Source organism: Amborella trichopoda, chromosome 3 (assembly GCF_054954075.1).
Source record: "Amborella trichopoda isolate Santa Cruz 75 chromosome 3, AtrichopodaSantaCruz75HAP2 v2.0, whole genome shotgun sequence".
Taxonomy (NCBI): domain Eukaryota; kingdom Viridiplantae; phylum Streptophyta; class Magnoliopsida; order Amborellales; family Amborellaceae; genus Amborella; species Amborella trichopoda.
In genome coordinates, this window is record NC_142338.1 from 6,589,736 (window position 1) to 6,616,537 (window position 26,802).

General features: G+C 35.9%; 1 protein-coding gene across 30 annotated transcripts; it reads right to left on the minus strand.

The window, feature by feature from the left end:
- Positions 1–401: 401 nt before the first annotated feature.
- LOC18439992 (ARM repeat superfamily protein) lies at positions 402–25,756 on the minus strand. 30 transcript variants are annotated; one of them, XR_016052910.1, is made up of 26 exons: positions 25,643–25,753; positions 25,393–25,539; positions 25,201–25,298; positions 24,710–24,786; positions 24,003–24,213; positions 22,099–22,180; positions 21,187–21,484; positions 15,586–15,688; positions 15,354–15,490; positions 11,011–11,187; positions 9,431–9,636; positions 9,157–9,300; positions 8,981–9,069; positions 8,577–8,724; positions 8,326–8,411; positions 7,537–7,582; positions 6,855–7,018; positions 5,436–5,611; positions 4,747–4,804; positions 4,588–4,660; positions 3,603–3,704; positions 3,346–3,442; positions 2,733–2,867; positions 2,092–2,375; positions 1,200–1,343; positions 402–759 (listed from the first exon to the last, which is right to left on the minus strand). XR_016052910.1 is itself a non-coding variant. In XM_088863141.1 (26 exons), exons 4-26 carry the CDS (start codon positions 24,738–24,740, stop codon positions 541–543), a joined length of 3,219 nt encoding a protein of 1,072 aa, XP_088719267.1. In that variant the 5' UTR covers positions 24,741–24,786; positions 25,201–25,298; positions 25,393–25,539; positions 25,643–25,753; the 3' UTR covers positions 402–540. The 30 variants fall into 30 exon arrangements, 19 of the variants coding, with proteins under 19 accessions (XP_088719267.1, XP_088719273.1, XP_088719270.1 ...); XM_088863141.1 differs by having other exon boundaries at positions 2,089–2,375; positions 7,527–7,582; positions 24,714–24,786; XM_088863147.1 differs by having other exon boundaries at positions 2,089–2,375; positions 7,527–7,582; positions 22,036–22,180; positions 24,714–24,786.
- Between the last annotated feature and the right edge of the window lie 1,046 nt (positions 25,757–26,802).

Sequence of the window (26,802 nt, forward strand, 5' to 3'; positions counted from 1 at the left end):
AAAGGAGAGAGAGAGAGAGGTTATTGTGGCATATTGGCAACTATTATTAGTTACAACTTCAGCTTAAAAAAAAGGTAGTTACAACTTGCTCTCGATAAATCATAACAGTGGCAACATAATTAACAAAAATCATACCACAGGAAATGCATCATACAAACAGCTAATTACATTTATCTCAACTGCCATCACAGGTCGTTTGAGGATTGTTCATCACCACCGATCTTGTCCAAAACAGACATTTGAGGAAAACTGTTGTATATTGTTTGTGCATCACATGTACATGTAAGCGTGCTCTACAAACCCCATTTAATTGGAATTGACTGATAACTGATCAGTGCAAAATTGCGAAGTATTGAAGATCGTGTGAAGTGAAAAGCAACAAATGAAAACAGTTGAACGCATTGGAACTTCAAATAACAGCACAAATTTCATAAAGTTGACTGTACACTCTTCTGTTAGATAATTTACAGTGGAGAGAGAGAGAGAGAGAGAGAGGGAGAGAGAGAGAGAGAGACAGAGGGACCTCAAAGTTCTCAACTTTCAGCCTAGTTGAAGAGCACTACGAACATCATTGTTCAAAGGAGAAGTTATAAAACTCAGAAGTTTCTCACACAAACCTTGCAGTTCAGGTGAGGAGTCCATCAAAGAAACACTTGCTAAAACTGATCTTGCTTCCAGCAAACCTGCTGAGATGCTTTTGAGAATTGCATCATCGCTGGCCATTAGGGAGGCAATGAGCTTTGTTCCTGCAATTCTTTCCTGGTGCATATAATCTCTAGTGAGAGAAGCTTGAAGAGAAGACTACTATTAAAAACTTTTTTCTCGCTCTATTTAATTCTCTTAGCACTTAATAGAGTAAGATTACTAAGGGCTTCATCAGTCCTTTAGAATCTCACCTAGCCCTCTAAGAAATCCGGTGAGGAAGGTCAAGGATCAAAACCCTTGAAGTTTCTCACAGAACAAGAGCAATATTTTTACTAAAGAGCTTTCTTATCCACCCCGTTAATAAGAATAGTTCCTTCCCACCCACTAAAATGATACGAAAGAATGCACAGTAGAGAGAGAGAATGGTTAGGCCTTAGTGAAGGTTCCACCTAATTGACCATGGACCATCAAAAAGTTACAATAATTGCTATATTACCCATGACTTTGGTCAATGCAAAATAAACAAGATCCCATCACTTATATCATTTGAATACCTTTGTGGCTCCTTTAGTCTTTAAAGCTTTCATAGATAGGCTGAACAAGTCAGTCGCATAAGGAAGCACTGCAGATTTAAGATGGTAAACGGCCGTAAAGAGAACCTGCAAGCAGGCAACTTTCATCTCCGGTTGTTCCATTACCTGCCAAGAGAACATTAAAGAGCCAAAAGGGTTTACGAAGCGCACCACACAGTTACTTGAATGTAGAATGGAATTCGATAGACAACATATGGCAATTATTCTTTGCACAGTCTTGTCTCTGGCATATGGCACAAAACTGGGTGAATGCCCATCGGTTAATCTCCAACATCTGTTGTTGGGTGCAGATGGTTGTTAACAAAACTATGTATCATATGATAGAGAGAAATTGTGAATGGTTTGTCCCACAAAACATATATTGCTCTGAATGGTGTTAGCTTGACACTACATTTCACTACCATGTTATTATCTGGTGCATATCTAGTGGTTTGAAGCATTCAACAATTCAAGTCACTTATTGTTGATTTTCTCTGTCATTTAGACATTGATCTTAAGATAAACTTTACAAATGCTGAAATTCCATTATATACCAGAATAAAAGTTTTGTATACATAAGTTCCCAAAAATTATATTTCTATGGGAAATACGTATACAATTGTATATATTGAAAATTTATAACATCTTATAAAAATTTCTATATAACATCATCTTATAAAGATTTCTGTATAACATCATCTTATAAACATTTCTATACAACATACTTTTTACAAAAACTTCTATTAAAAAAAAATATTGTACAATATATCAGTTATATATTTTGATTAACTTTGTTTACAAATTTCCCAGACATAAAATGAAAGAGGTATAAAGAATTTAAGGAAAAATTAGAAAAACACTCAATATCAACCACCTTGACAAAATGAATAAGAGGCGGAAGGGCCCTTTGAGCAAACAATGGCTTGGCTAAAGGTGGCATCTTCTGGCAGGCACTAATGAGAACATTTGCCATGCACAAGTGAAATGGAAGTGGAGCTGAACCCTTAAACAGAGAACCTCCTCTTTCTATAGGAGAGGAGTCTAAAGGCTCAATTTTAGCTTGAGTATCCTCCAAACTTGTGAATGATCTGACATTTTTGTGGCAAATCAAATTTTGAATAACATACGAGAGAACCAAACCATTCTCCAGTGTATCTCCTGCATTTTGGTTCATGAAGTCTTAGTGAAACAAACGAAAACAGAAACAAGGGTAAGTATCCTCTTTCCTTAAAGAGTCCAATGAAATATGGAAAACATAGTCCCTCATGTCCATACCATCTGATGAAATGATGGAGGGTGATGGGGAGAGAGAGACACAGTTGTGGTCATCTCCTGTTCTAATGCATCTTTGTATCTCTTCATCACAGTCCATTTCATCTGACGGATATGACCCCAATGGACTATGAGATATCATAGACCATTAGACTACAGTACAAGTTTCCTAAATGAAAAATCACTGAAATAATAAGAGTATGTTCTCAAGTTCTTCACAAACTTGCAGTAATAAGCCCTTACGCAGATGACTCTGGGATTCATTCAGAGGGTCTGTTTTGTTTAGAACATCACTGTTGGTTGGTGATACCAAAGCCTCTAGCTCAGCACATATCATAAAGGCTAGACAATCAATGCATCCATGTTGTGCTTTGGAAACTAAGGATGAGGAAACCCACTTCAGAGTTAGGTCCAAAGAAGCCTGACAAGCTCGCATAGATAAGCAAAAAAGAAAAAGGAAATTGTATGGTAGTGCACTGAATGTATGGTATGTAGTATGCCAAAGGAGGTAATGTCCACTAACCAATCATGACGATGAAAAATGGCTATGAATCATGTGATGGGGCCTACTAGGACATTCACCCAGGTACAGAATCTCCATTGTTCATCACTAGGAATGGAAGGTGGATTCTTCAAGGTAAAGTCCACCGACCAATCATGATGATGAAAAATGGATATGAATCATGTAATGGGGCCTACTAGGACATTTACACATGTACAGATAATCTACATTGTTCATCACTAGGAATGGATGGTGGATGGCCCTTTGGAGACCGACAACCATACTCCATCGTATCATGGTATATTTCCCTGACAAAGAAAAAGTGTAAATTATACTGCAATAATAGGTGCAAACCTTCATCAGAGTCCAAAGAAGGCCATTTTAGGGCCAACTCCATATATTTCCTTATCTGAACCATGACAGGGTGCACAACTGATTCTTTGCCCCAAACCTAAAGAATGAATAATTAAATGGATACTACAAACATCAAAAGAGAGAGAGAGTATGAACACCAGTGGGTAGAGGAGACGATGGACAAAATAGGTACCAGAAGCGGAATGCAAACTGTGAATAAGCCAAGAGAAGAGGGTGATAGTGGGTAAAATAGGTACCAGAAGAGAAGTACAGGTTGCAAATAAGCAAGCTCTCATTTTCAGCAAATCCCGAGATACTGTAGCATTCTCTAGAAGATCTCCTATGATAGGGAGGATGACCTGCCAATAGAAAATTGTTAGCATAAATCCCAACCCGGCAATATACTGAAATTAACGAAAAGATTGCTAGCAATCTAAAACTTAAAAGGTAATGAGGAGAAAAAGAGATACATTGGACTAATATAGACCTTAGATTATGAGAATTTCAAATTGCACCAAGAAAATGCACCAGGATGAACTTGGTGAAGGATAAAATGGTATGCTCATGAAGGTTATCCTTTGCATGAACACCTAAGAACTAGATGAAGTGATGCTCAATGGAATCAAGCAAGGAAGGATATGATGAAAGGCCTCCACTGACATATGTGATTAGATTTTACAGGTCTCATAGCAGGGAAAATATCACAAAGCCAGAAAGGCTACCAAATCCTCTGTATTAAATATACTGGACCTCACCATGCCAAGTATGTTCGCTGATTATTCTCTGCATACTTGAAGGCTCTTCATGGTGAGTTAAGGCAAGAAACATGTAATTAAACAAAATCAAACATGGATTTCACAAATTTGGTAAGTACAATGCACAGGCTTGGTGGCAGGCTTAAACCATGCTCTCTGATTGTTGAAAACAGGTAATACACAACTTTTCAAGGGCCAATTCATACATATTATCACCTCAAACTACTTTTAAGTGCCAAAGATCAACCATGAATATCTCTCTCCATATAAATCCTTGTCCTGAAATAGCGGTCTCATATTCTTGTTGGCAACGATGGGCAACCAGATAAATCCTATCTACAGTGATGGCAAAACATTTACTATGCAATGAATGAAGATATATCATGCATGCCTAAAAAAGAAAATCACTTATGAAATGGACCCAAAAGATAAATGGTCATGCTAGCACTATCACTAATTCTCATCGCAATTGACCAGTATATCATACTTGGGGATGAAGACGGCCAGAAACCTCTGCTGCAACTTTACGAACATCTTCAAATTCAAGCAAAAGGAATGCCCTAAGGATACCCAGAAAAGATGTCAAGACACAACAAGATTTGATTTCAGCCAACAAAAGGTCACACGCATTACATTTTTAATTTACCTGTGTATTAGGAAAGTAGTTATGCAACCAGTGCTGTCTGGATCAAAACTGCTGTGCCCTGACGAAATGTGAGACAATATGTAATCAATAAATCCCGCACAAACTATAGGAATGTAATGGATGTTAAGACCATCATTATTACAGCGCATCAATCCAAAAATAATCATTTATTTAAGCTGACACAGAGCATAAAAAACAAACTCAATGAGCTCTTACGATTCAAATTGCCTTGATGTATTGATGTACAAAGAAAATTAGTGGTTTAGGGCTTTTAAAGGCCTGGATATAAAATAATTAGGTTCATTTTTTTATTGAGTTCAGACAATGTATTAGGAGCTTTTATGTATAGGGAGTAAACAAAAAAATAGCCGAGAGCTGATTGCTAACCTATTCTTTACTATGCCATTTCTTCAATCAAAGAAAATAAGAACTCCAAACGAAGAGTCACATGAAAATTATGTTTTCATTTTTTTTTTTGAGAAAAGTCATGTGAAAATTATGTTTTTGACCCAGCATAAGAGAGAATTTCAATTTGTTAAAAATAAAATCATAAAGGATTTCAAGCTCAATAAAGTAGTAGGCCGCCTTTTCTTCTGATTCATTATGTGATAGGAATGCAGAAAATATTCCTGCTCAGAGATTTAAAATACATAAATTGTTAGCAAACTTGAAACAAAAATATAACTTACCATGTGAAAACTGCAGATGACCATACAATGTAGAGGAGCTTAGATCACTAAATACCCTCAATGGAAGCATCCTGAGAATCAGTAATGGACAAAGGCGATCAAATAATGACTCTTTCAATCCATTGGCGCTATGAGAGTCACCATCTGCCCACTTAGAGATCATGTCCTCATTTAACCTACAACAGAAAAGATTAAAGCTTCAGAACGCCACATAAATTTTTCACCAAAATCTTCATATTGTTTTGAACAAACACAAGAGAAAGATGGAGAAGAGAACGAGGATGGATATAGAAGAGAACATGAAGGACTTTCCCTAGTCACTTGTGTATCCTACAAAACACAAGATAGGGTTCTTGTAGAGTTGGCACACTGGTTTCCTTAGAGGAATTTAAATCAGGTTAGCTTCATAAATAAAGTTTTATAGTGTTCTTAAAAAAAAATGGGTAGGTCAGCTTGTTTACTCTTTTTGGGACAAACTTCAAGGGCTTGAACCCTTGACCTTCCTCACCCAAACTGATATGTCTACCACCCTGCCGAAGCTCAAGGGACATCTTATAGTGTTAATACTTGTAATCACTGTATGCACATGGACTAACGGCATAGTTTTGATCAAAGTACATTGACAAAGTTATATTTCAAATATGGACTTTCCATGCATTTGACTTCATGAGAGTAAGCTAAATGTTTCCAGAATCAATGACAGGTGCTACTTTCAGTATTTTAGTACATTTTACAATAGATAAAAGAGAAGGCACTGAAAAGACGGGATTGTCTACAAAGATACTATTTACCCTTTGTACAAGGAGGTCACAATCATTCTTGCCCCTTAGATTTAAAAATGGGTGGTTGTAAGAGTGTCATTGATTAGAAACAAAGTTCGAAAAAATAAATTCTTGGACGTCATGACTCACCCTAAGCCATTCAATTTGACTTCTAATGATCGAGAATAATTGTGACCTCCTTGTACAAAAGGTAAATGGTATCTTTGTAGACAATCCCTGAAAAGAAATCTAACTACGGTCTAAGACTATGCGTAGATTAAATTTTACTTGCAAAAACTGTAGTGCAAAGGCATTAAATTTATTTGCAAAAAATCATCTACGAATTAATGCCATCAGGGAGCAGAGGTTCTATCACCATTAATAAAGTGATAAGTTAGAAGGTGCTTTTTCTGGTAGATATAAATGAGACTTATTGTTATGGGGGGGCATGAGTCATCATTATGTGCTACACTATGGGACTTTGATAAATAGGATCTGGTGTCAAAAATAACCTTACCAGTGTAGAATCTCAATATGCAACCTCAGAGACTGAAAATATACAACAACAATCTCATACAGCAACTTACAAAATACTTAGTAAAGAACTGTGCATCACAATATTAGAACTGTCACGAAAATAATCTTACAATATACTTACTCTTTCTGAGCTTGCATATGTAAGAGAACTCGATGGAGGAGTAGATCCCTAGCCTCTGCCAGTTGCTCGTTAATGTAACCCAAAAATCGAAGAAGAATTGCATTCGATGGGTCTGCCAGTATCTTTTCTAAAAGAACTTCAATTAAAGTGCGCCAGTCTTGAACCTAATAAAGTGTGGATGTGAAAATGAGGTCCAGAAAACAAATAGAAACACAAATATATCTAGAAAGAAAGATAACCTTCCCGAATCCAAGAATGTGCACCAATGTGTACATAAGTGCAACTAATATGAAGTTACTGAAAGAAATGGGAATGTAGAATTCCAAGCTAAGAATTCAACAGAAATAATTTCTTTTCTTATATTAATTCTCAGACTTGAAAGGGCCGGTCAGCTAATGACAAAAAGAATAGTTCTGAGGTTATGAAACAACATAAATAAGGCTCCTCGGTATATTTTCTATGTATGCATCCTTCAAAAATGACAGTTAAGGAATAACACATTCAAAACTTGAAGAGCAATTGGTAATACATGGTACATAGAATATGAGCCACATCAATAGAAAATGTTTGAATGGATCACAGGCTTATTTGAAGATGGAAATCACAAGTCCAATTAACTTTGATGATGAACAATACAAAGATGAAATGTCAAATAAACTATTTCTGTCTTACAGATTCTGACCACTTGGGTACCAACTGAAGTACTTGATCAATGTCCACTTTGGTCCCTGAGATAGGAATAACAGGTAAAGCAATAACAATGATCAACCAAAACATTATCCAGGAACAGTTTAATCAATCCTAGATAAAGAACACTACAAGATTTGTCAATTTTTGAAATGGTTAAACATATGGATTCCCAAAAGTGAATGTAGAACCGATCCATATTTACATTTGCGATTGCAAGTGTGAAGAAAAAGTATGGTATTTGAAACTTAATTACCAAAAGGAAAAAGCAAAGAATATGTTGAATCCAGATTGAGATGCTTCGTCATAAATCCAATAAAACATAAAAATAAAACTAAGAACACATTTAAAATTTCACTCACTTACCTGTGGTTCCATAACAGTTTCTATTTTTTTTTTCTGATAAGATTATTTTTGTTTTTTACTTGTTCTTGTTCTTCTTCATTCCTTCTGAAGCAAGGATAATATTGTAAAACTTTTAAAAAAATTAATTCCTAGTTTCGAAGCTTTTCCTCTCTTATTATCTTTTGTCTATTTTTTTTTACCTGTCTCAATTCATTTTCCTATATGGATCTAGCAAACCTAAAGGTTTATGCAGGGCTTGATGCAACACCCTGACATGCTACAAACACCCTTTTGAAACTGGAGCCACTTCTTTTATTGGTATCTATAACTCATATTTTAACCTTATACCACTAAAAAATGAACACAACAATGCTTGCTTCGTGTTGTAAGACTTCAGACACAAAGAACATGAAATTGGCATAACATGATGAACATGTACCTGATTGAGAAGTCTTTACCCTGGAAGGTATACATTCTCTTAACCCTCCTTGGCTTTCTGGAATAGCTGGGCTCTGACTAATATTTCTGTTCACACTACCAATGATTAGTGCCAGCCATAGCATATTATCATAGGTCAAACATAAAGATTTGATGTAGTCCCATCTATTGTCTATATAGGTCAGGTCCTCTTTAGCTTATAAAAATTCCATCAACTACAACCTGATGCTTGCAAAAGCGAAAATTACTGACCTGAGAGAGTCAAGAAGCGCAACCACCACATCACATGTCTGTTCATGTCCCTTGAGCACTGCAAGAATGGCCTCACTGGCAGCCGATTGCATTTTCTCATCCGAAGAATACACGCATAGTAGCAGAGGAGGAAAAACAAACTCAGGATCTAGATAAGACATGGTTTTTCAAAAATAAACACATTACAAGAGCAAAGAAACAAGAGAACTTCTATTTAGATGCCACAACTCTTTTCCAAGCAAATTTAAGTAACTATCAATTTTTCAACAATTATTAGAAATACGAAAATGACTACAGAAATATATTCAGCTTATATACTGCACAAGTGGAAGCAAGTGTTTTTAAAGTTGGGGAGAAAGGTAATCCAGCTGGACACAACAAAAAGAGAGAATCTACATACTGACCAAGCTGAGAGAGCAAACGAGAAACTTTATCGCGTATTATGAGCTCGTCATCTCCAAGGCATTCCAGCAGGTGCAATGCAATATTTTGTCTACATTATAATCATTACGATTGATCAAACATATAGGCACACGAAACATGCTGGGTAGATTTTTTTCATCAGAATGATGCTATATACCGCAATGAAGGGATCAACGCTTTTCTTGATACACAACATATAGACATAAACTCTGAGATGACATCAAGAGCATTGCTCCTTTGACTGTAATTTCCAGAATCAAGACGCTTAAAAATCTCTTGCAAACATTGACCATCTGGATTTCTGGAAAACAATCAATTAAGTCTGACATAATGGAATTGTAGATAGAGAAATACTGCAGTGAGTTTTCTTTTAATTGTATGAAATAGTGTAGTGATATACAACAGGCTCCAAGGAATCATGCAAAGGATACATAGAGCAGCATTCAGAAATAAGCAAGACAACAGCTCTTGCAACAGAATCCCTCTCATCAAGGAGGTTAAGCAGTAAGTCTACCACTACTTTGATTTGGCCAGAGTCAAATTCAGTATCAGCGGAGATGGAAAAGTTTGACTTAAAAATCATTTTCCTCAATATATCTACACCTCCTTCAACCAGAACATTATCCCTGCAACGAAGCTTAAAAAAAAAGAAAAAAAAAAAATCATTCATACTTTAAATAGCGAGTCTATTAATTCCAAAACTGAATTGCCATATCGAAAAATTACCAGCCATGCTAAGAATATCTAAAGTTTAGAGATGGCAATTACTTAAAACTGACATGTCAATTTCTATTGGAAAAAGTTTATATAAGGGTGAGGCTCTGAACAATTAAGTTAAGGCACACCTCAAAAAGTCACTCTAAAAGGTTGTTTCGATGCCCAAAAATCCTCAAATCGATCATCTCAACCTCAAAATGTATGAACGAGAGAATAAATAGATTTCAAGTATTGAAAATAGTGCATTATGCAGTGCATTTTCTGGACCGTCAATTTTCAAGATTTTCAATTGTTCATAGATCTGATGGATCTACACTATTTTTGAAGCTTTAAATTTTATTAGGTATGAAAATAAATTTTCAGGTCAACCCAAACTATTTGGAGGTGTGCCTTACTTTGATTGTTTAGGGCCCCAGCCTTATACAAAACACACCCAGTTTTATTCTGCCTCAAAATGCAGGAAAACATATTTTCTGATGACCAAACAAAGAACGGAGCAAGCAACGTTTTGACTCTAAAGCAATATGGTTACCCAATAAAAACTTTGAATAACCCCTCAGGAACACCTGCAATTCTTTAACAGATAGGCGATCAATATGGGTTTCCAAGCCATAGTAGATTAAAATATTCAGAACCCTCCCTTCCTATATAGTGACAATGTTGTTTAAACAAAAATTGGCACGCCAGTTTGAAGTAATTGCCATCTCTGGTACCAGACAAGTGCCTTTTACCTGCAAAGTGAGCAGATTGGTCTGCATGCATCTATGCATGAGAGGGGGTGATCGTCAAGAATTTTATGTTGAACTTAAAGAACATCCAGAGGATGAAAATAAAGAACATACAGAGGAATGAGCAAGCAGCTGAGAAAAAGGATGATGGAAAAGAGGAAGAGGGAAGACAGGCAATGAAAGAAGCCAAGGATCTCTGCAAAAATGGTGGAGAATCAGAGATGCTGGATGTATAGGAAGTACAAAACTACCCCTCTACTAATAGGGAGACCCTCACAAGCAAGAGCGCTTAATTATCTTGTTCGTCCAGGAAGCCATTCCATGATGGAGAAGATCAGATAACCTATGTAATTCAGTCATTCAGCAGGATGAGCCACAGAAGGTGGAACAAGCCTAAAGGAGAGGGCTAAAATGATTCTCAACCTACTGAAAAAAAGTAATCTGAAATATTTTTTCTTTCGATCAAATGACGAATTACCAGAAGCAAACAAGAAGAAAGGCAACAGGATGCTACTGACAGTAGAAATAGGAAAAATGGAAAAAGGAAAAAGATAAAAGAAACAAACCTGTGCAAGCAATATGCTTAAAAACTCTGGCCCAGTTTTGGACATTGCAAGTTCAAGGCGTTCATTATTAAGGCGTCCCCACAGAAGAGCTATGCAGCATAGGAAAAACTTTCTTGTTTCAACTGGACTGTCCTTTCCACCAGGATAATCTTCAGCTTCATCCTGTTGTGTATACAGCTGCAGATATAGGATGAAAGCTCTTTATAACTAAATAATTCTACCAGCAAGTTCAAAGAATAGCACGACATTATTAGCGACAGTTAGTATTCTTTAATCACTTCAAACAAATACGGCTAAAGATAGGGAACACTAAGAAACAAAATTTTTCTTCCCCATTTTCTTTCATTATCACCATCCCTACAATCCAGTAACCCTTCTTTGTGGCTAGATTATAACCTAAAACCTAGAAAAGTAAAAAACTAAGTGTTGCTAATCTAGTGACAAGTGGCAGAATAAGGAATGGTGACATCTTTTTTGTCTGAGTTGGTAAGGCAACTTGAAAGAGAGTGCTATTATAGTAGACTACTCAATTAATATGCAGTGCCATAACAAGGAAGCCATAAAAATAGTGTTTGTCTCATCTTTCATGAGCAGACCAAGCATATAGTAAGCGTATTGCGACTTTGTTAGACAGAAAGTGGTTTCCAAGAGTGCTTGTATCCCTCACTCAAAGGATCAAGTAGTATATAATATATATATATATATATATATATATATATTAGTGTATCCGTTTTCTTGCTTGCATTTGTTGATTTGTTTTTTTTTCCCTGTAGTTTTCTTCGTTTCTGCAATTTATATATATATATATATATATATATATATATATATATATATATATATATATATGGGAAAGGATCACGTATCCAGGCTCACATACAACAAATGGGTGCACCAAGGGCGGTGATTAATTGGGCCAAATTGAACGGCCTTGATGAAATGAAATGTTCAAACTAAAACGTGATACCGATTGACACCCCGTACCCGAGAGTAGTATGTATCCCTTCCCACCTGTGACCCCTCGCTCTCTTCCCTTCCCTCTCCCCAAGTGAAACCCTATAGCACACGCCCATTCTCTCTCTATTTCCTAGAAATTCTCTCTTCATCCCCAATTTCCTCTTTTGGTAAAAAATCAGTCTATCTCATACTTCTTTCTCTCTGTATCCCATCCCTTCTTCTCTTGCCCCATTTTCTCTCAATCTCTCTCTTGACTCTCTCTCTCCCCCCCATTTCTCCTCACTCACTCCCCAGCCTGGAGCAAGGTGAAGACCAAGGAGCTAAGCAACCTGTGCAAGCTCCAGGTCCCTGCTCCATCCCATGCCCTTGAAAGTACACTCTGTTTCTCTACCTCTCCCTCACCCTCTCTTTAAATTACCTGCTGCATACGGCTCTCCCTCTCTTTCTCTCTCTAACCAGAAAGAAAACCCTTCCTTTCTCTTTCTAAAAAACTCACACTCTCTCTACCTCTCTCCCTCACCGTCTCTTTAGATTTCCTGCTGCATATTGCTCTCCCTCCCTCCTCTCTCTAACCAGCACCCTCCCTCCTCTCTCTAACCAGCAAGATACCCCTCCCTTTCTCTCTCTAAAAAACCCACTCTCTCTAACTCTCCCTCACCTTCTCTCAAAACTTCCTGCTGCATACGACTCTCGCTCCCTCTTTCTCTCTCTAACCAGCAAGAAACCCTTCCCTTTCTCTCTCTATAAAACCCACTCTCTCTGCCTCCCTCCCTCACCCGCTCTCTAGATTTTCTACTGCATATGGCTCTCCCACTCTCCTCTCTAACACCAGCAAGAAATCTCTCTCTTTATAAAAACCACTCTATCTCTCTCCCTCACCCTCTCTAGTTTTTCTAGAGCATTCGGCTCTCCCGCTCTCCTTCTCTCCAATACCAGCAAGAAACCCTTCCCTTTCTCTCTCTATAAAACCCACACTCTATCCTCTCTCCCTGTGTTATGACTTACGAGATTTGAAATTCAATGTCTTTGTTTTGTTTACTTTCAATATGCACACCCATTTTCTATACTAATGACCTCATTCATGAAATGGCATTATACTAATGGCCTCGTATTTGAATTTTCATTTTTTTATACAAATCCAAATCACTTGAAATTTTGAAAGTCTATCTTTAAAAAATAGTAGAATCTAATAAAAATATTTAAAAAATAATTCCAAAAACATAAATTGACAAAAATACCCTGAAACATTTTAGGGGTATTTTGATTAATTTATATTTTACGAATTATTTTTTTATATTTTTATTAGATGCGCCTTGATGAGTAGAATGCACGGCTAAATTTTCAATCTGGGCCGATCTGACGGACACGATCTCATTTTGTATTTGAATTTTAATTTTCTCCTATAAATCGAAATCATGTGAAATTTTAAGCGTTTATTCTTCTCATCAGCACGCACCTAATAAAAATATTAAAAAAAATATTTCGTAAAATATAAATTGACCAAAATACCCTTGCAATGTTGCAGTTGATCAATTTAATTTTTACGAAATATTTTTTTGATATTTTTATGGGATTCTAGTATTTTTAAAGAACACACGCCCAATATTTCAAGTGATTTGGATTTATATAAAAAAATTAAAATTCAAATATGAAATGCAATCGTGATCATTGGATCAGCCCAAATTAGACCGTTGGGCCTATATGTAGTTGTAGGCTAGTGGGCCTACGTCAGCATATATATATATATATATATATATATATATATATATATAATTTGGAAGGTGCATGGTTCTGTCAAATTATTGACAAATTGGGCATTTCTAACAAAGTTTAAGAGTCTTGATCTCCATTCATTTTTTGCACTCTTTGATTATGTTAAGATGGCAGTAGTCCTTGTCTTTTTCCAGATTGTATGGCCAACTACACCCATAATTGGTACATTCTTTATACAACCCATATACAACCCACATTGGGGTCACACATTGTTTACATGAAACCTACAACAACAAATCCTTGAGTTTTTTATCTGAGACTACATCTTCTTCTTTAAGCAATGGCGTTATGCTTCTTCCACCACTGAATTCAACAGAAAAGTTACAGATTTGTTCATCATGTCCTTAATTCAAGATAAACACAATTAATTAGTAAATGAAATGTCAATCCCAATGTTGTCACATGCGCTTCGGAGTCTTCTTCGTTTTGGTGAGAAAATTGAAGCAATTCAGTGCTTCGGCTGATTCAGGGGAAGACATCGAACTTTTTTTAAAAAAAAATTAATATAAATACATTAGATATTGATATATAAAATATATACAAATAATGGAAAAAATTAAAATAAAAATTAAAAAATTAAACAAAAATAAATTATATAGCTATTTCTTTGCTGACCGAAGTAGACCCGAAGCATACCTAAAACAAACCCGAAGCAGTCCGAATTTGACCTAAGCAACCCGAAGCGGTCCGAATCTGATCAAAGCGGCAGCACCAGACTTTGCTTCTCTTCGGTTTATGCCTAAAATCCGAAAGCTTCGACCGAAGCGGAAAGAATTTGATAACAATGGTCAATCCTGTCATTGGATGCTCTGATGTGAAGGGGGGATGTTGTGCATGTTTTTCATAGTAAGTGTACCAGAGACATTTATAACATGTTCATATTGTATTTCATTCTTTTGGCACTCACATATTTGTAAAGAAGGGGGTTGAACACTCATTTTCAAGATTGAGAATATATGATTCTCTCATATTTAACAAGAGAGTCTTATAACCTGACAAATATAAATCATTTTTAGTGAGGTATTTATCAACCGTAATGCCAAAATATCTATTCTATACAAGGAATGTGAAGGACTTTGAGAGTCATGCCTGATAATCCGAATGGCGTTGCAACAAATAATAAACCATAAGTAAGATGAACTAATGAAAAAAGGCTTACAAAATTGATGAAGAATGATCTATCGATTTTCGTTGAGGACATGGAAGGACAAACACAATTAGGAAACATTCAAATAAGAACAAAATACTCAATGGAAACGACAATGCTGCCCAAAAGAACTTACATATCTATAGCAACAAAATGACCTTTCATATTTATGAACTTATATAATTTCTATTTGGAGAGCACTCAATTGCTTGGGGAATTTTTTTTTCCTTTTTTTTGGTCAGAGACTTATCCCCAATCATGACAATAGATTTAAAGCATAATTCATGCAGGAGAAGTTCAACTATCATTTAGAAACATTAGGATACATCATAATATAAGTTTATGGACAAAGAAAAGTTGTGGTATAAAGAAAATTCTATAACACCACACACCCTAAAAAAAGAAGAAAATAAATAAATCATGACAAACTTCAAGTTGGAGAGACAAGAATTGCATGAATTAGTTGTACCTGAAGGCCAGCTATATACTGCTTCAACAATTCCATGAAATTTACAGAAAATGTGTGATCATCCAAGCGCAAAAGTTTTACATAATGCTTCCAACAAGAAGACAGCAGCAATATTCCAGTATCAGGCATTTGTTTTCCTGAAGGTGAAATTGAAAGAAACAGCTATAATGTTCAAGATAACAGCATTGATTATAGGTTAAATGCACAGGACTAGACTTATTGAGCATCATACCTGTTTCATCTAGTGTTGAACCACAGTACTCTCTCAACTCTTGCAACCAAGCTAATACTTGTCCCAAACCTTTTGCATGCAAGGGCCGGCTTTTCTTGCTCCACTGCATGTAAACCAAGAATAACAATTGGATCTTTAGAAGCCAAACTTCAAGAAGACTGCAAAATCTCAATTTTCAATAAATTCAAAACATACAAAATGTGGTTGTCAATCAAAGTGAACCATCTGCTGTTCCATATTCTGAAATGGATGGAGATTTATGCATAAGTTTCCTTTGTGCGTTGAATTCTTATTTCTTAGTATGTAGCAAGCAATAAAATACTCTCAATTTGCAGAATGGAATTATTTCCATCCACGTTATATTGATTATAGTATGTTTAGCTTTGTAAGCACCTAAGAACAATAACAGACCTCACCACAAATACCAAAATCATGCACTAAGGTAAAGAGAAATAGACCTGTACATACAAGATATATGCTCAAACTAACAATGCCGTGCAAAGCATGTTGCACACAAACAAAACAACGTCATACTGCCAAGAGTGCAATCTAGTACTGTCGTCAAATGCATTGTATGTGTGTATGTGTGCACATACACGTATGAAAGAGAATAAATACTAGTGTGACTTTTACATTTCTAAGTACACTCATTTTTCTAAGTCTACTAATCTCTCTCTCTCTCTCCCCCCCCCCCCCCCCCCCCCCCCCCCCCTCCCTTATTTAAATCTAACCACAGCCAAGAGTGCAATCTAGTACTGTCGTCAAATGCATTGTATGTGTGTATGTGTGCACATACACATATGAAAGAGAGAATAAATACTAGTGTGACTTTTACATTTCTAAGTACACACATTTTTCCAAGTCTACTAATCTCTCTCTCTCTCCCCCCCCCCCCCCTTCCCCCTCCCTTATTTAAATCTAACCACAAACTTGCCAGAAAATGTCTGTATGTCTCTCCTCAAAAGTCTCTTTTATGTTCTATCTCCAATACCTGGTTTTAGAAAAAAATCTATTACGTAGAATGGAGAAGAAATAAGAGTAATAAAACAAAATAGGAAACTTTCATGAAAAACTTAGATATATTTATCATATGCTAATTATTAAATAGGAGATACTATAACAGTATTTTCTCCTAAAATACAGAAAAGTTTTTAAAAAAGGTTAAAACATTAAACAAAATAAATAACAATAGCTTAAAAATGAAATAGAAACTAAAAATTACTACTCTTCCATTAACTTAATATGTTAAGAATAAGTTTTATCGCTAGTGACAAGAGCATCATAAAATGCACGTGCCCAAAATAACTAGGAGTGTGACTTAAATTTCTCACTACTCTTATTTTCTCTAAATTTCCTAAACACTCTCCCACTCTTTCTCTGTCTACACTCTCATCCTTATAAGGTCTTTACTTAAAAATCTCTTTGATTTGTTTTATCAATCAAATGACAAAGTTTCCAAAAAATTGTATCCTACTCGCTTAACAAACTGTATTATATTTCATCCAAAATCCTAATTCACAGTTATAATCTATTAGAGACAAGAAATAAGGGAGAACAAAAAAAGAAAGCTTATCAGAATTTATGCCCTCCAAAAGTGAGATTTATAAAAATGAGAATTTGCATAATAGTATGATTCATGTTGTAAAAAATTTCTTCCAAGGCCATGAGCATGAAACCCAACCAGGGACTACTTCCACCATGTGTATTCAGGAAATCATCCATGAAGGATCTCAAAGCCTTTATTACTCGTCTCTCCACGATGAAGCCACATGATGATCATAATACAGAAAGTCAAAATTCTATGTAGGAGACTGTGGCTTGTAAAGAAACTGTGGCTTATAAAGAAAACTATTTTACTCCAGCTACCAGCTTTGTGCCAAATAGGACGTTATCAATGTTCCAAAAAGCCAAGGGGGGCGCCAAGCATTTTGGGGACCTGGCAGCCTAGTCATCTAGGCACCCGCCCAGTGACATGGAACCACTCCCAAAACAAAACCCGCCCTCCCTCCAACAAAACAAGGACTAAGGAGTTCTTAAGGCAGGGTTTTAGGCCTTGGGGAGATTTTAGGGCAATTTTAGAGCGCCAAACCCCTTGTGAAAAAGAGGAAATATAATATTACAATTACAACACAGATTTACAATCACAAATAATTCAAAATATGACACATTGTACAAAAAAGGAATCAACCATTCATAAAAGAATTCAATATAGGCCCAATTTCATCATCCAAATGGGGAAAAATTCAATTAATCACAAAACAATTCGTTCAACTACAAACATGTAAATATGCTATAAAAGGAAAAAAATTTAAAAAAGAAAAAACAAATGATTTACAACATAATACGTTATAGCAAAAAACAAATCAAAACCTTTATTCAAAATATGCTAATAGTTTAAAAATATCAAAATCAAAATCATGTTGGCCCAAACCTCCTCTATTGGGTTGCCAAAAGTCCTCGAAATCGACTACTAAAAGCTCTAAAAGTACCCACAAACTATTGCCTATGTTTTGGGAAGAAATCAAAAAAATAAAAATTTATCAATCTTTCGATAAATCACAGATTCGAGGTTTTTAGGAAGTTTTGATCTCTCTAGGAGCCATGGATTAGGTTGTCGGGGTTTAGAATACACCCCAAAACCCTTTCCCCCTTTTTAGGAGGAAAAGTTACAAAAGTAACCTTAGCCGAGGGCATTTTTCCACCCTCGGCATGTTGCATCAAGGCGGCCGCCTTGACTAAACTGCTTAGGCAGGTAAGGTACGGCCTAGGCAGGTGCCTAGACACAAGCCGCCTAGGGTACCTGCCTAGATGCCGCCTAGGCGTCTTGACCGCTCATCCCATTAGGTGGTTGAGTTTTCGAACATTGGATGTTATATTAATGATTTTATATTTTTGGCACTACTTGAATATTCTTAATGTGTAGCGTGTTGATGCATGTCAATACTTCTATATGCGGCCCAACACCTTGACCATACATGTCGAATGATAACATCGTACCTTAGTGCCTATAGGTACTTATAGAAATGTCCACATTTTTTGAACAGCTAAGTTCCAAAGCTTACAGGTGTAGGTTACATTGGTCTAAGGAGGTTTCAGGTCCTATAAATTTTATTTATCCTTTCAAGTTTGCAAAGACTAAAAACAAAAATGTAGAGCAACCAAATATCTCTTGAAAAATTGTGGTGCTCCACATGTTTAGAACCATGAATCTCTTGAAATTTTGTGGTGAGGTCTACCACCCTGCGAGCGCATGAAGAAGAAAAAAATTGCAAATAATTTTATATGTAACGTATAATTATTGGATATAAAAAACAAAACACTCCAGCAATGGGCCAGCTCGAACTTGTGACATCTTGTTAGTGAAGAGCAAAATCTACCACTCCACCACCTTGCATTATGTATAATGAAATGAGAAACATGTTATATAAAACCTTATTATTTTTCGATATAGTACTTTTACAGACATGTTTTTCCATACCAATTTTTGTGTTGGTCCCCATTTAACATTGGCTTTTGGGCTCCTGGTATTTGTAGTATATAAGCTTCTTCATTTTAGCTCTCACTGTGTTTTAATTCGTGTATTCGAGTCAATGAGTAGCCAGTGCAGTCCAAATGCTAGTATATGGGCCACAAGGATTGAATTGTGTATATTGGAACTGACATAATATCTTATAGACTTATAATGAACTTTTTTGTTGAGCTTCCCATGGCTTACCTCCAACTGATGCATTGCCCATAATAAGCCATGCTGGAACAAGTGAATCCACCACTAGGAGTCTCAAATTGACTTGGTTGTGTGATGTATGTGACTCAGACACCTTGGGAGATAAGAACTTGGCCATGGCAGACTGCAATAGATTAGTTTCACCAGTGTATGTGGTAGAAAGTATCTCATTTAATACAGCCTTGGGAATCTTGATTCAGGTAGACGATATATTACTCTGTAAGGTATGCATAAAGAGACAAATGAAAACAATACTAGTCATTTAATTTCGCTAATAGGCAGTTTGGACCCTAAGATGCAATGTATAGTGACAGAAGCATCTCATGATGATAGATCTTTAGAAGATTTGATGTGCATAATCTTTTTTTTTTGGAGTGGATCAGTGGGGAGAGGGCCCCTATCCTTGGTAGAATTGAGCCTAAGGTGTAGCCTTGCAAATCGTCAAGCGCTAACCAATTAAGCCAGGCTCAGGCTTCTTGAACAACAGGCATCAACTGTTGTAGGTCCCAAATTTCTTAAAAATGGTATGCAGAAAAAATATGGTTATAATTTTATTATTTTACGAAACCTGAGAAGAAAATTTAGAAACCAAATCTCACAAATAACGCAGTCTTTGCATTTTATTTACCTGAGTGGCCAAAAACCCCAATTTTTATTACATATATTATATAAATATTTTGGTGATTTCTCCAAACTTTTATATAACTCTATGTTCCATATTCCCTAATTTTGCTCAAAGGGAACACAAAATAAAAAAGGGAAGACAGCCCAGTGTGACTTGAAAATGGATCTTGAAGCCCTATCTCTTTATTGCTTCATATGTAAAAAAATAAAATGGGAGAAGATCAAAAGTATGCAGCTTTCTATTAAATGAAAATCTAATTTGGGCAATTGAGTTTAAGACTATGCATATTTATTTAGTTTTATATTTCAGTATTAGCCATTGGCTCATGTTAAGTATTCTAAACAAGGGCCCGAAATGCACCCCGAAGCTCTGGTTTATTGATCTCAACCAACCGAAAAGATGTCCTAAGAGGATTCAGAAACTTATTCTTCCTTGAGCATGCAAGTCAAAGTCCACGTTCGATCTCTAATGGAAGGTAAAATAATTCCCTCACCAACACTAATTCCCCTAAAAAGTTCACGAACCATATGTATTACTAGTTGCAAATAACAGGTTCAACTAGAGGGCTATCTGACAGAGAATAGTCCAAATATGTGGTCGTTGCACAGCACTATAGCTATACTACCAAATTCATAAACTTCCAAAGTGAAATCAATATCAGTATCAACAATGGATGCTAATGGCTACACACCGTCATCAGAACCTAAAGTTTCAACCCAGCTTGATATTTAATTGTTTCTTGATTTGAGGGACAGCTGCAATTTCACGTGATTTACACATTTTTAGAGATTATTAGTTTACAACAGAAAGGTTTGGAGAAGGAAATGCCAATAATGAAGTGACTAAGGCAGCAACTTCAGAAGTTTCACCCAAGTTAGTTGAATATTCACTGAGGATGAGTTTTACAGTGTAGATCCCCCAATTTACAATGCTGCAGTTATATTTCACAATCAGCAGACAATTGTAAACCTTTTCTAACATAAAATCACATTTAATCATTTCCTATATCCTGTGCAGTATAATAAATTCTGGTGGTTCAGATACTCGCTTTACATTATCAAAGTTTTCATGATGAAGTACTTGTAAAGGTTCGTGATTCTCAGTTGAGCATTCCAACACCCAAATTGATAGAGAATTAATCACATGCAAGAATCGTATAGAACATGAGCATGTAACCATTCCTACAGATACGATAAGAGAACACTTTCGTACAAATAAGACTGATCAAAACAAACTTTGAGTTTAGACGTACAGCCTGTAATTTCTGTACGAGGACAACAAGTTCACCCAGAAGATTCCACAGCAACAACCCCATTTCCATAGGCTCTGACCCATGCAAGGATGTGGATGCAGAACTTCCATCTCTTTCGCTGCTAGTAGGTGTTGAGACGACTATCTCTCTGGATGCATTTGAATCATATAATGTTTTCCTGTTACTCAAAGCCTTTGAAATCTGTGGATATCCCACTAATGCTCCGGTCAAGACTAAAATGCAGTCTGCTGCAGCCATTGAAAGGCGTGTTGGCAATGCAAAATCATCTTGCAGAATGCTACAAGCACAAGTACTTGCAAATCAGACTTTGAAAGAAAAGCTAAATAAGACAATGAATAGTCATCAAAGACAATAGTTTACTCATGTTAATGTTAGATGAGCCAAAAATGCAACAAGATAACATAGTCAACCTCGCAAACATCAGAAAAAATTCCTCTTTTCAACGTAATGTTCAATGTATCTTTATTTTTACATACATATTACACAATACCTATGTCAGCACTTAACATCAAAACTTGGTGCATGTCCAAGAGGTCAAGGAGAAGAGATGGGCAGTGAAAATAAAAACACTCTCCTGATGAACGAAGAGCCATAAATTCTCAAGATCATGCTTATCAAAATCATGATATGGGAGAAATAAGATCCATGGAAATATGTAGATTCTAAAAAGAACTTTCTATTTTTCTCTTGCAATGAGGATCTAATAGTTAACACCAAAAACCATGCTTCAAAATTTCCTAGAAAGCTTGAAACTCAAATCTAATGAATGAACTGTAATGCCATTCAAAATTATCAATGAAAGAATAGAAAAACAAGGTTTCAATTCACCTAAAAGGTAAAATTCCTGAACTTGCATATATCCATGTTGACTTGTGTAGAGCTAATCCTCACCTTCCCTTACATACAATGGACGACAGATGTGGAATACACTGGCATAGACTCTTCACTAGATCAAAGGACCTATGGAGTTTCCCTAACATTCAACATAACGTTATTAAACAGAGAATCACAAGTTACAATTCACCACTAGAATAGACTGAACCTTAAAAGGAAATAAGAAAACATAAGCTTCACATTTCAACCTGAATGCTAATAACTACCAAAGCATAATATCTCGACAGATGAATGCACGGTAATTTTATATATTAAGATTAGAATAGGTTCATCCGATTTTCTCTTTGGATATAATTTTATGAATATGAAAATTGGCTACACTTTGTTATATGATACACAGAAATTCAGATTATTTCAACACCTCATACAGATATTCAAATTAGTGCAGCATCTCATGCTTAATGCTCAATATAGCAATTATAGGAGACACATATGATAGCTTGACTGAACGCAATCCCGTCTCACAGTGAATGTGATCAAACTCAAGGGCACCCTCCATTTGAGGGTATTGCAGTTATTTTCCATGCTTCTGTCTTCTCCTATCATGTTATTACATTCTTTGTTTTGTCCCTCTTTATCTTAGTTCTATCATTATTTTTATTTTTGTTTTTTAGTTTTCTTCATGATTTGTCTATCTTTATCAAAAGGTTGTGATGTTCCATCCCTTGGTAGCTTCTCAAGCAACTTGACATAGCTCTACCCATCAGTTCTCAATAGAAAACAATTAAGTGCCTTTGTATTTTATCATAACCATCAACCAGTTCAATTTTGCCATTATGAACATGAGGACTAACATGTGATGCATTTGATGACATAGATCATCAATAGGTCCATGCGTTTTATGTGGTTTGGTAAGGCAACTGCAAGCTTCTGGCCAACGTGTTTTGCATGGGTAGCAATATTTTGGTACAACAATGTGGCAAGATGATATTGCCCATATTGCCCACACAGGCACTGCCCATAAGACATGCCAAGACAAGCATGACAACCTCCAGCACATATCACAGTTTAGTAGGGGCAATGGCTATGCCATTTCTAATGCCCAGGAAGGCAAAAGCCAAAAAAAGATGTTCAATTTTTCAAAATAGAAAATAGAAACACGTAATGCTAATCAAGAGAAATATCGTCAAGCACGGGCATTCTAAACATATATACTGACATCCCACAGTGCAGAGATACCGTTTAGCATTTCCTTTTTATTTTTCATTTATTTTTTGATATGGCTCCAAGATTCACGGTGTAACCATGAGACACGAAAGGGTTTGTAAGAGGCAGGTCGATGGGCCTTTTCCATGGCAACTTTACAAAGCCACACTAAGCATACATGCTATGATAACAGCTCTGTTGACATGTCCATCCTTTCTCTCAATCAGCAATGATAACTTCTATTAATTTGGTTTTTTTTTTAATACAATAAGTGAAGCTTTGGAAACAGAGATGTCGAGGAATCATCTTGATGAACCTGGATGAGGAGAGCATAAACTCAGTCACCGCAATGAAACGTTCATTGAAAGCAACAATATTTGATCTCTACTTTTGGATTTGTCAGCAATCAAAGATACAACATGGAATTACCATTCAATTGTACAAAAACTTCTACACTGTCCTCCAATAATACTTGGATCTATTTCATAATCAATAATATGGAAAACTTCCACTTAGAATCATCCCAAAAAAACAAAACAAAAGAAAGAAAAAAAGAGTGCAATTAGAAACCATAGTTTGTTTGGGAAAAATAAACGGACGAAGTAAGATGACCATTGGCCAGCTTTTTCCATATAGGTTGTGATATAAAATATTCCACAAAAAAATATGAGATAAACTTTGTTGACCGATAACATCTATATGAGATAAAACAATTTCTTTAAGTTTGAGAAGTCAAGAAGCATTTGTTGAGATACCTCCATCTGAATACTGATTTGACATTATCTCATGATCAACAAGGTATTGTATTAGCTTGCACCACCCCAGGGCAATGTAGTGATCCTCCTTTTTCACAATAATGCTTGTAAGATTAGTTGAAAGGGCTCCAAAAAGATCTTCATCTTCAAATAACCAACAAAGAATACTACAAATTTTCTTGCAATTCTTTGAACTGCTCGATTTCACTGCCTACAACAGAGACAACAAACTATTTCAACAGATGAAAGGCAAACCAACTGTCAGGTTAGAATGTTCTTATAAATGAAAATACCAATCCCCATCATGCTTGCGAATAAGATTGCCAAATAAGATACTCTATCCAATCTAGAATTTGTAACTGACACGCATGTATCCAAAATCACTAAAATAAAGTCATGATGATTCACTTTTTTAATCAAATATGTAAAACCCTTCCCTGACGCTCCTATAACTGCCGGTTAAACTACTTATACCTTAGGAGAAGGAGGGAAGGGCTTACTAACCGACTACCCTTAGGAAAGGAAGGAATAACTACTTACTTACTTACCAGAGTGAGGGAAAGAAGAACTGACTGACCAACAAGCAAGACAACCAGTGGTAAGAGCTTTAGTTCCTCTATTTAGAGTTAGAATCAAAGAGAAAGCGCTCTTACCTCTCTTTCTCAGACTAGAGTCACTAGACTAACCAGAGGGAAGGATTGACTTACTTACTGACTGACCAGAGAGAGAAAAGTCCATAATGTACAAAGCCTGCCGTCATTTGGAAGATCAACTGGAAGGAAACCTATACTTTTCAAATTTTAAAAATGATGAATGAGGCAAAGTATATTATCTTAAAAGAAACTACATGACAAATTTGACACACTGAAAAGGAGATACATAAATGGAAGTATAAGATCTAATTAGCTTACATATAAAAGTTCTCATATTAACATGCAGTTTACACAAAATTACAATTGCAGGATAACTATATAATAATTAATTGTAATTATGTGACGATAATATTATGGATAATTCAGAATTACTAAATCTATTGGGATAACAGAAGAACACAACTTCAACTTTTTGAGGCCCAGGAAAACAGACAGGGAACCAGAAACTTGATTTCCAAAACAAAAACGAAAGAGAGAACAAATTGAACAAACAATTTTCAAAGCAAAAACTGGATAGCTGCTACAAATAAGGCAAGCTTGCTTACATGTTCGATCATGGGGATGAGCACCTCATCCAATGGCTCGCCCCTCTCGACACAAATGCAGGCAAACCTCCTCAATTTACGCAGGCACTCCAGCAAACCTGAAACTCACCAAAAATCAAATAATTAACAAAAGGTACAAAATTAATAAGAAAACCAAAACTCTGATTAATAAGAACATTGGATTAGTGGAACCTCCATTTCTTCTCTGATAACTGCGACAAATCTGAGAAAATGAAGCATCAAGGTCTCTCTGGCGCGAGCCGAGAATCACAGCCACGGCTCGACCGATTGATATCGACGAAGTTTGTACATTGGAAACCGATATAAGAGAATCCATTTCTGCAACAAATAATAGTAAACTCTTTCATTGTACTAAATCAAGCTGTAACTAATTCTGAATAAAATTACAGAAAAATGAAGTAGGAGTATGTAAAATTATTACCCTGAATCAATTTCTAGGGTTTGGATTAAATCCCTTCTCTCTTTAAATACTCTGAGAACGCAGTTGAAGAGAGAGAATAATCCTTTCGCGCTGTGGCCTCTTGAGGCTTGCGAAGATTCAAGATGGGCGCGGGCATTTGTAATAGGAGGCTTTACACGTGCATAAAGTTCACTTGTGTGGGATTTGGGGGATGGAAAAAAATTATATCAGCTATCAACCTTATGCTATAGAAATAAGACCGCACCTCAAGAACCAAACATATTGTTTTGATGTGGCAAAACCCTCCAATCAATAATCTTGACCTTAAGATATATATATATATATATATATATATATAAAAGTTAATTTTTTAAAAACTAATGTATTTTGCCACAAAACCCTCCAATCAATAATCTTGACCTCTATATATATATATATATATATATATATATATATAAATTAATTTTTTTAAAACTAGTACATCTTGTCGCGCAGTGATTTAAAAAACAGATCGATAACCAGGATTGCACATTGCAAAAACCAATCTGGATCTATAAATCGGCGATCTAGAATGTTGTTTTACTGTATGGAAAAATAGTGAATCAGCAAAAAATGAGTGCAAAAAAACGACCAAAAACCGGTCCGGATCGGTGAATCGACATTTTTATTATAGCAAAATGTCGTTTTACTGTAGCAAATCATGGGTTCTCTCATAGACCTGAACGATTTCCTCTATATTGACATAATCGGCATAGAAAGATCGATTCCCAGGTCGAAGCGAACGATTCTGTGCTAGCTCAGCATTTTTTAAATCAATAATATAACACATTATCTTGATCGTTCATTTTCAAGATTTTTCAAATATTTAAAGATTTACTTGATGAGCATCATTTTTAAAGCTTTAAATTTCACAATTAAAGATGAATATAATTTTTTAGGCCATTGCAAAAGTTGTTGATGCCAAAATTACATCTTTTAGCATACTTTGGAGGCTCCCATTATGTCGATGGTTTTAGCATAATTTGGAGGCACACCTTACTTGAATTGTTTAAGGTTGGCGCTTTATACAAACCCGCACCCATCATACGTATACTAAAGAAATTTAAGTGTCCATCATCACCCAATTAATGCTCGGATGGTGAATGGAAAAAGAGTGGGATTTGCCATTGAACTTGCTACAC

What these genes read in the sequence shown, in the direction of transcription:
- LOC18439992 (XM_020670685.2), bottom strand. Translation starts at nt 25,537, where the DNA reads ATGGATTCTCTTATATCGGTTTCCAATGTACAAACTTCGTCGATATCA. An exon ending in TTCAACACTAGATGAAACAG is followed by an intron (nt 15,491 to 15,585) that starts GTATGATGCTCA and finishes TTTCACCTTCAG; the next exon opens with GAAAACAAATGCCTGATACT. An exon ending in AGACTAAAGGAGCCACAAAG is followed by an intron (nt 760 to 1,199) that starts GTATTCAAATGA and finishes TATATGCACCAG; the next exon opens with GAAAGAATTGCAGGAACAAA.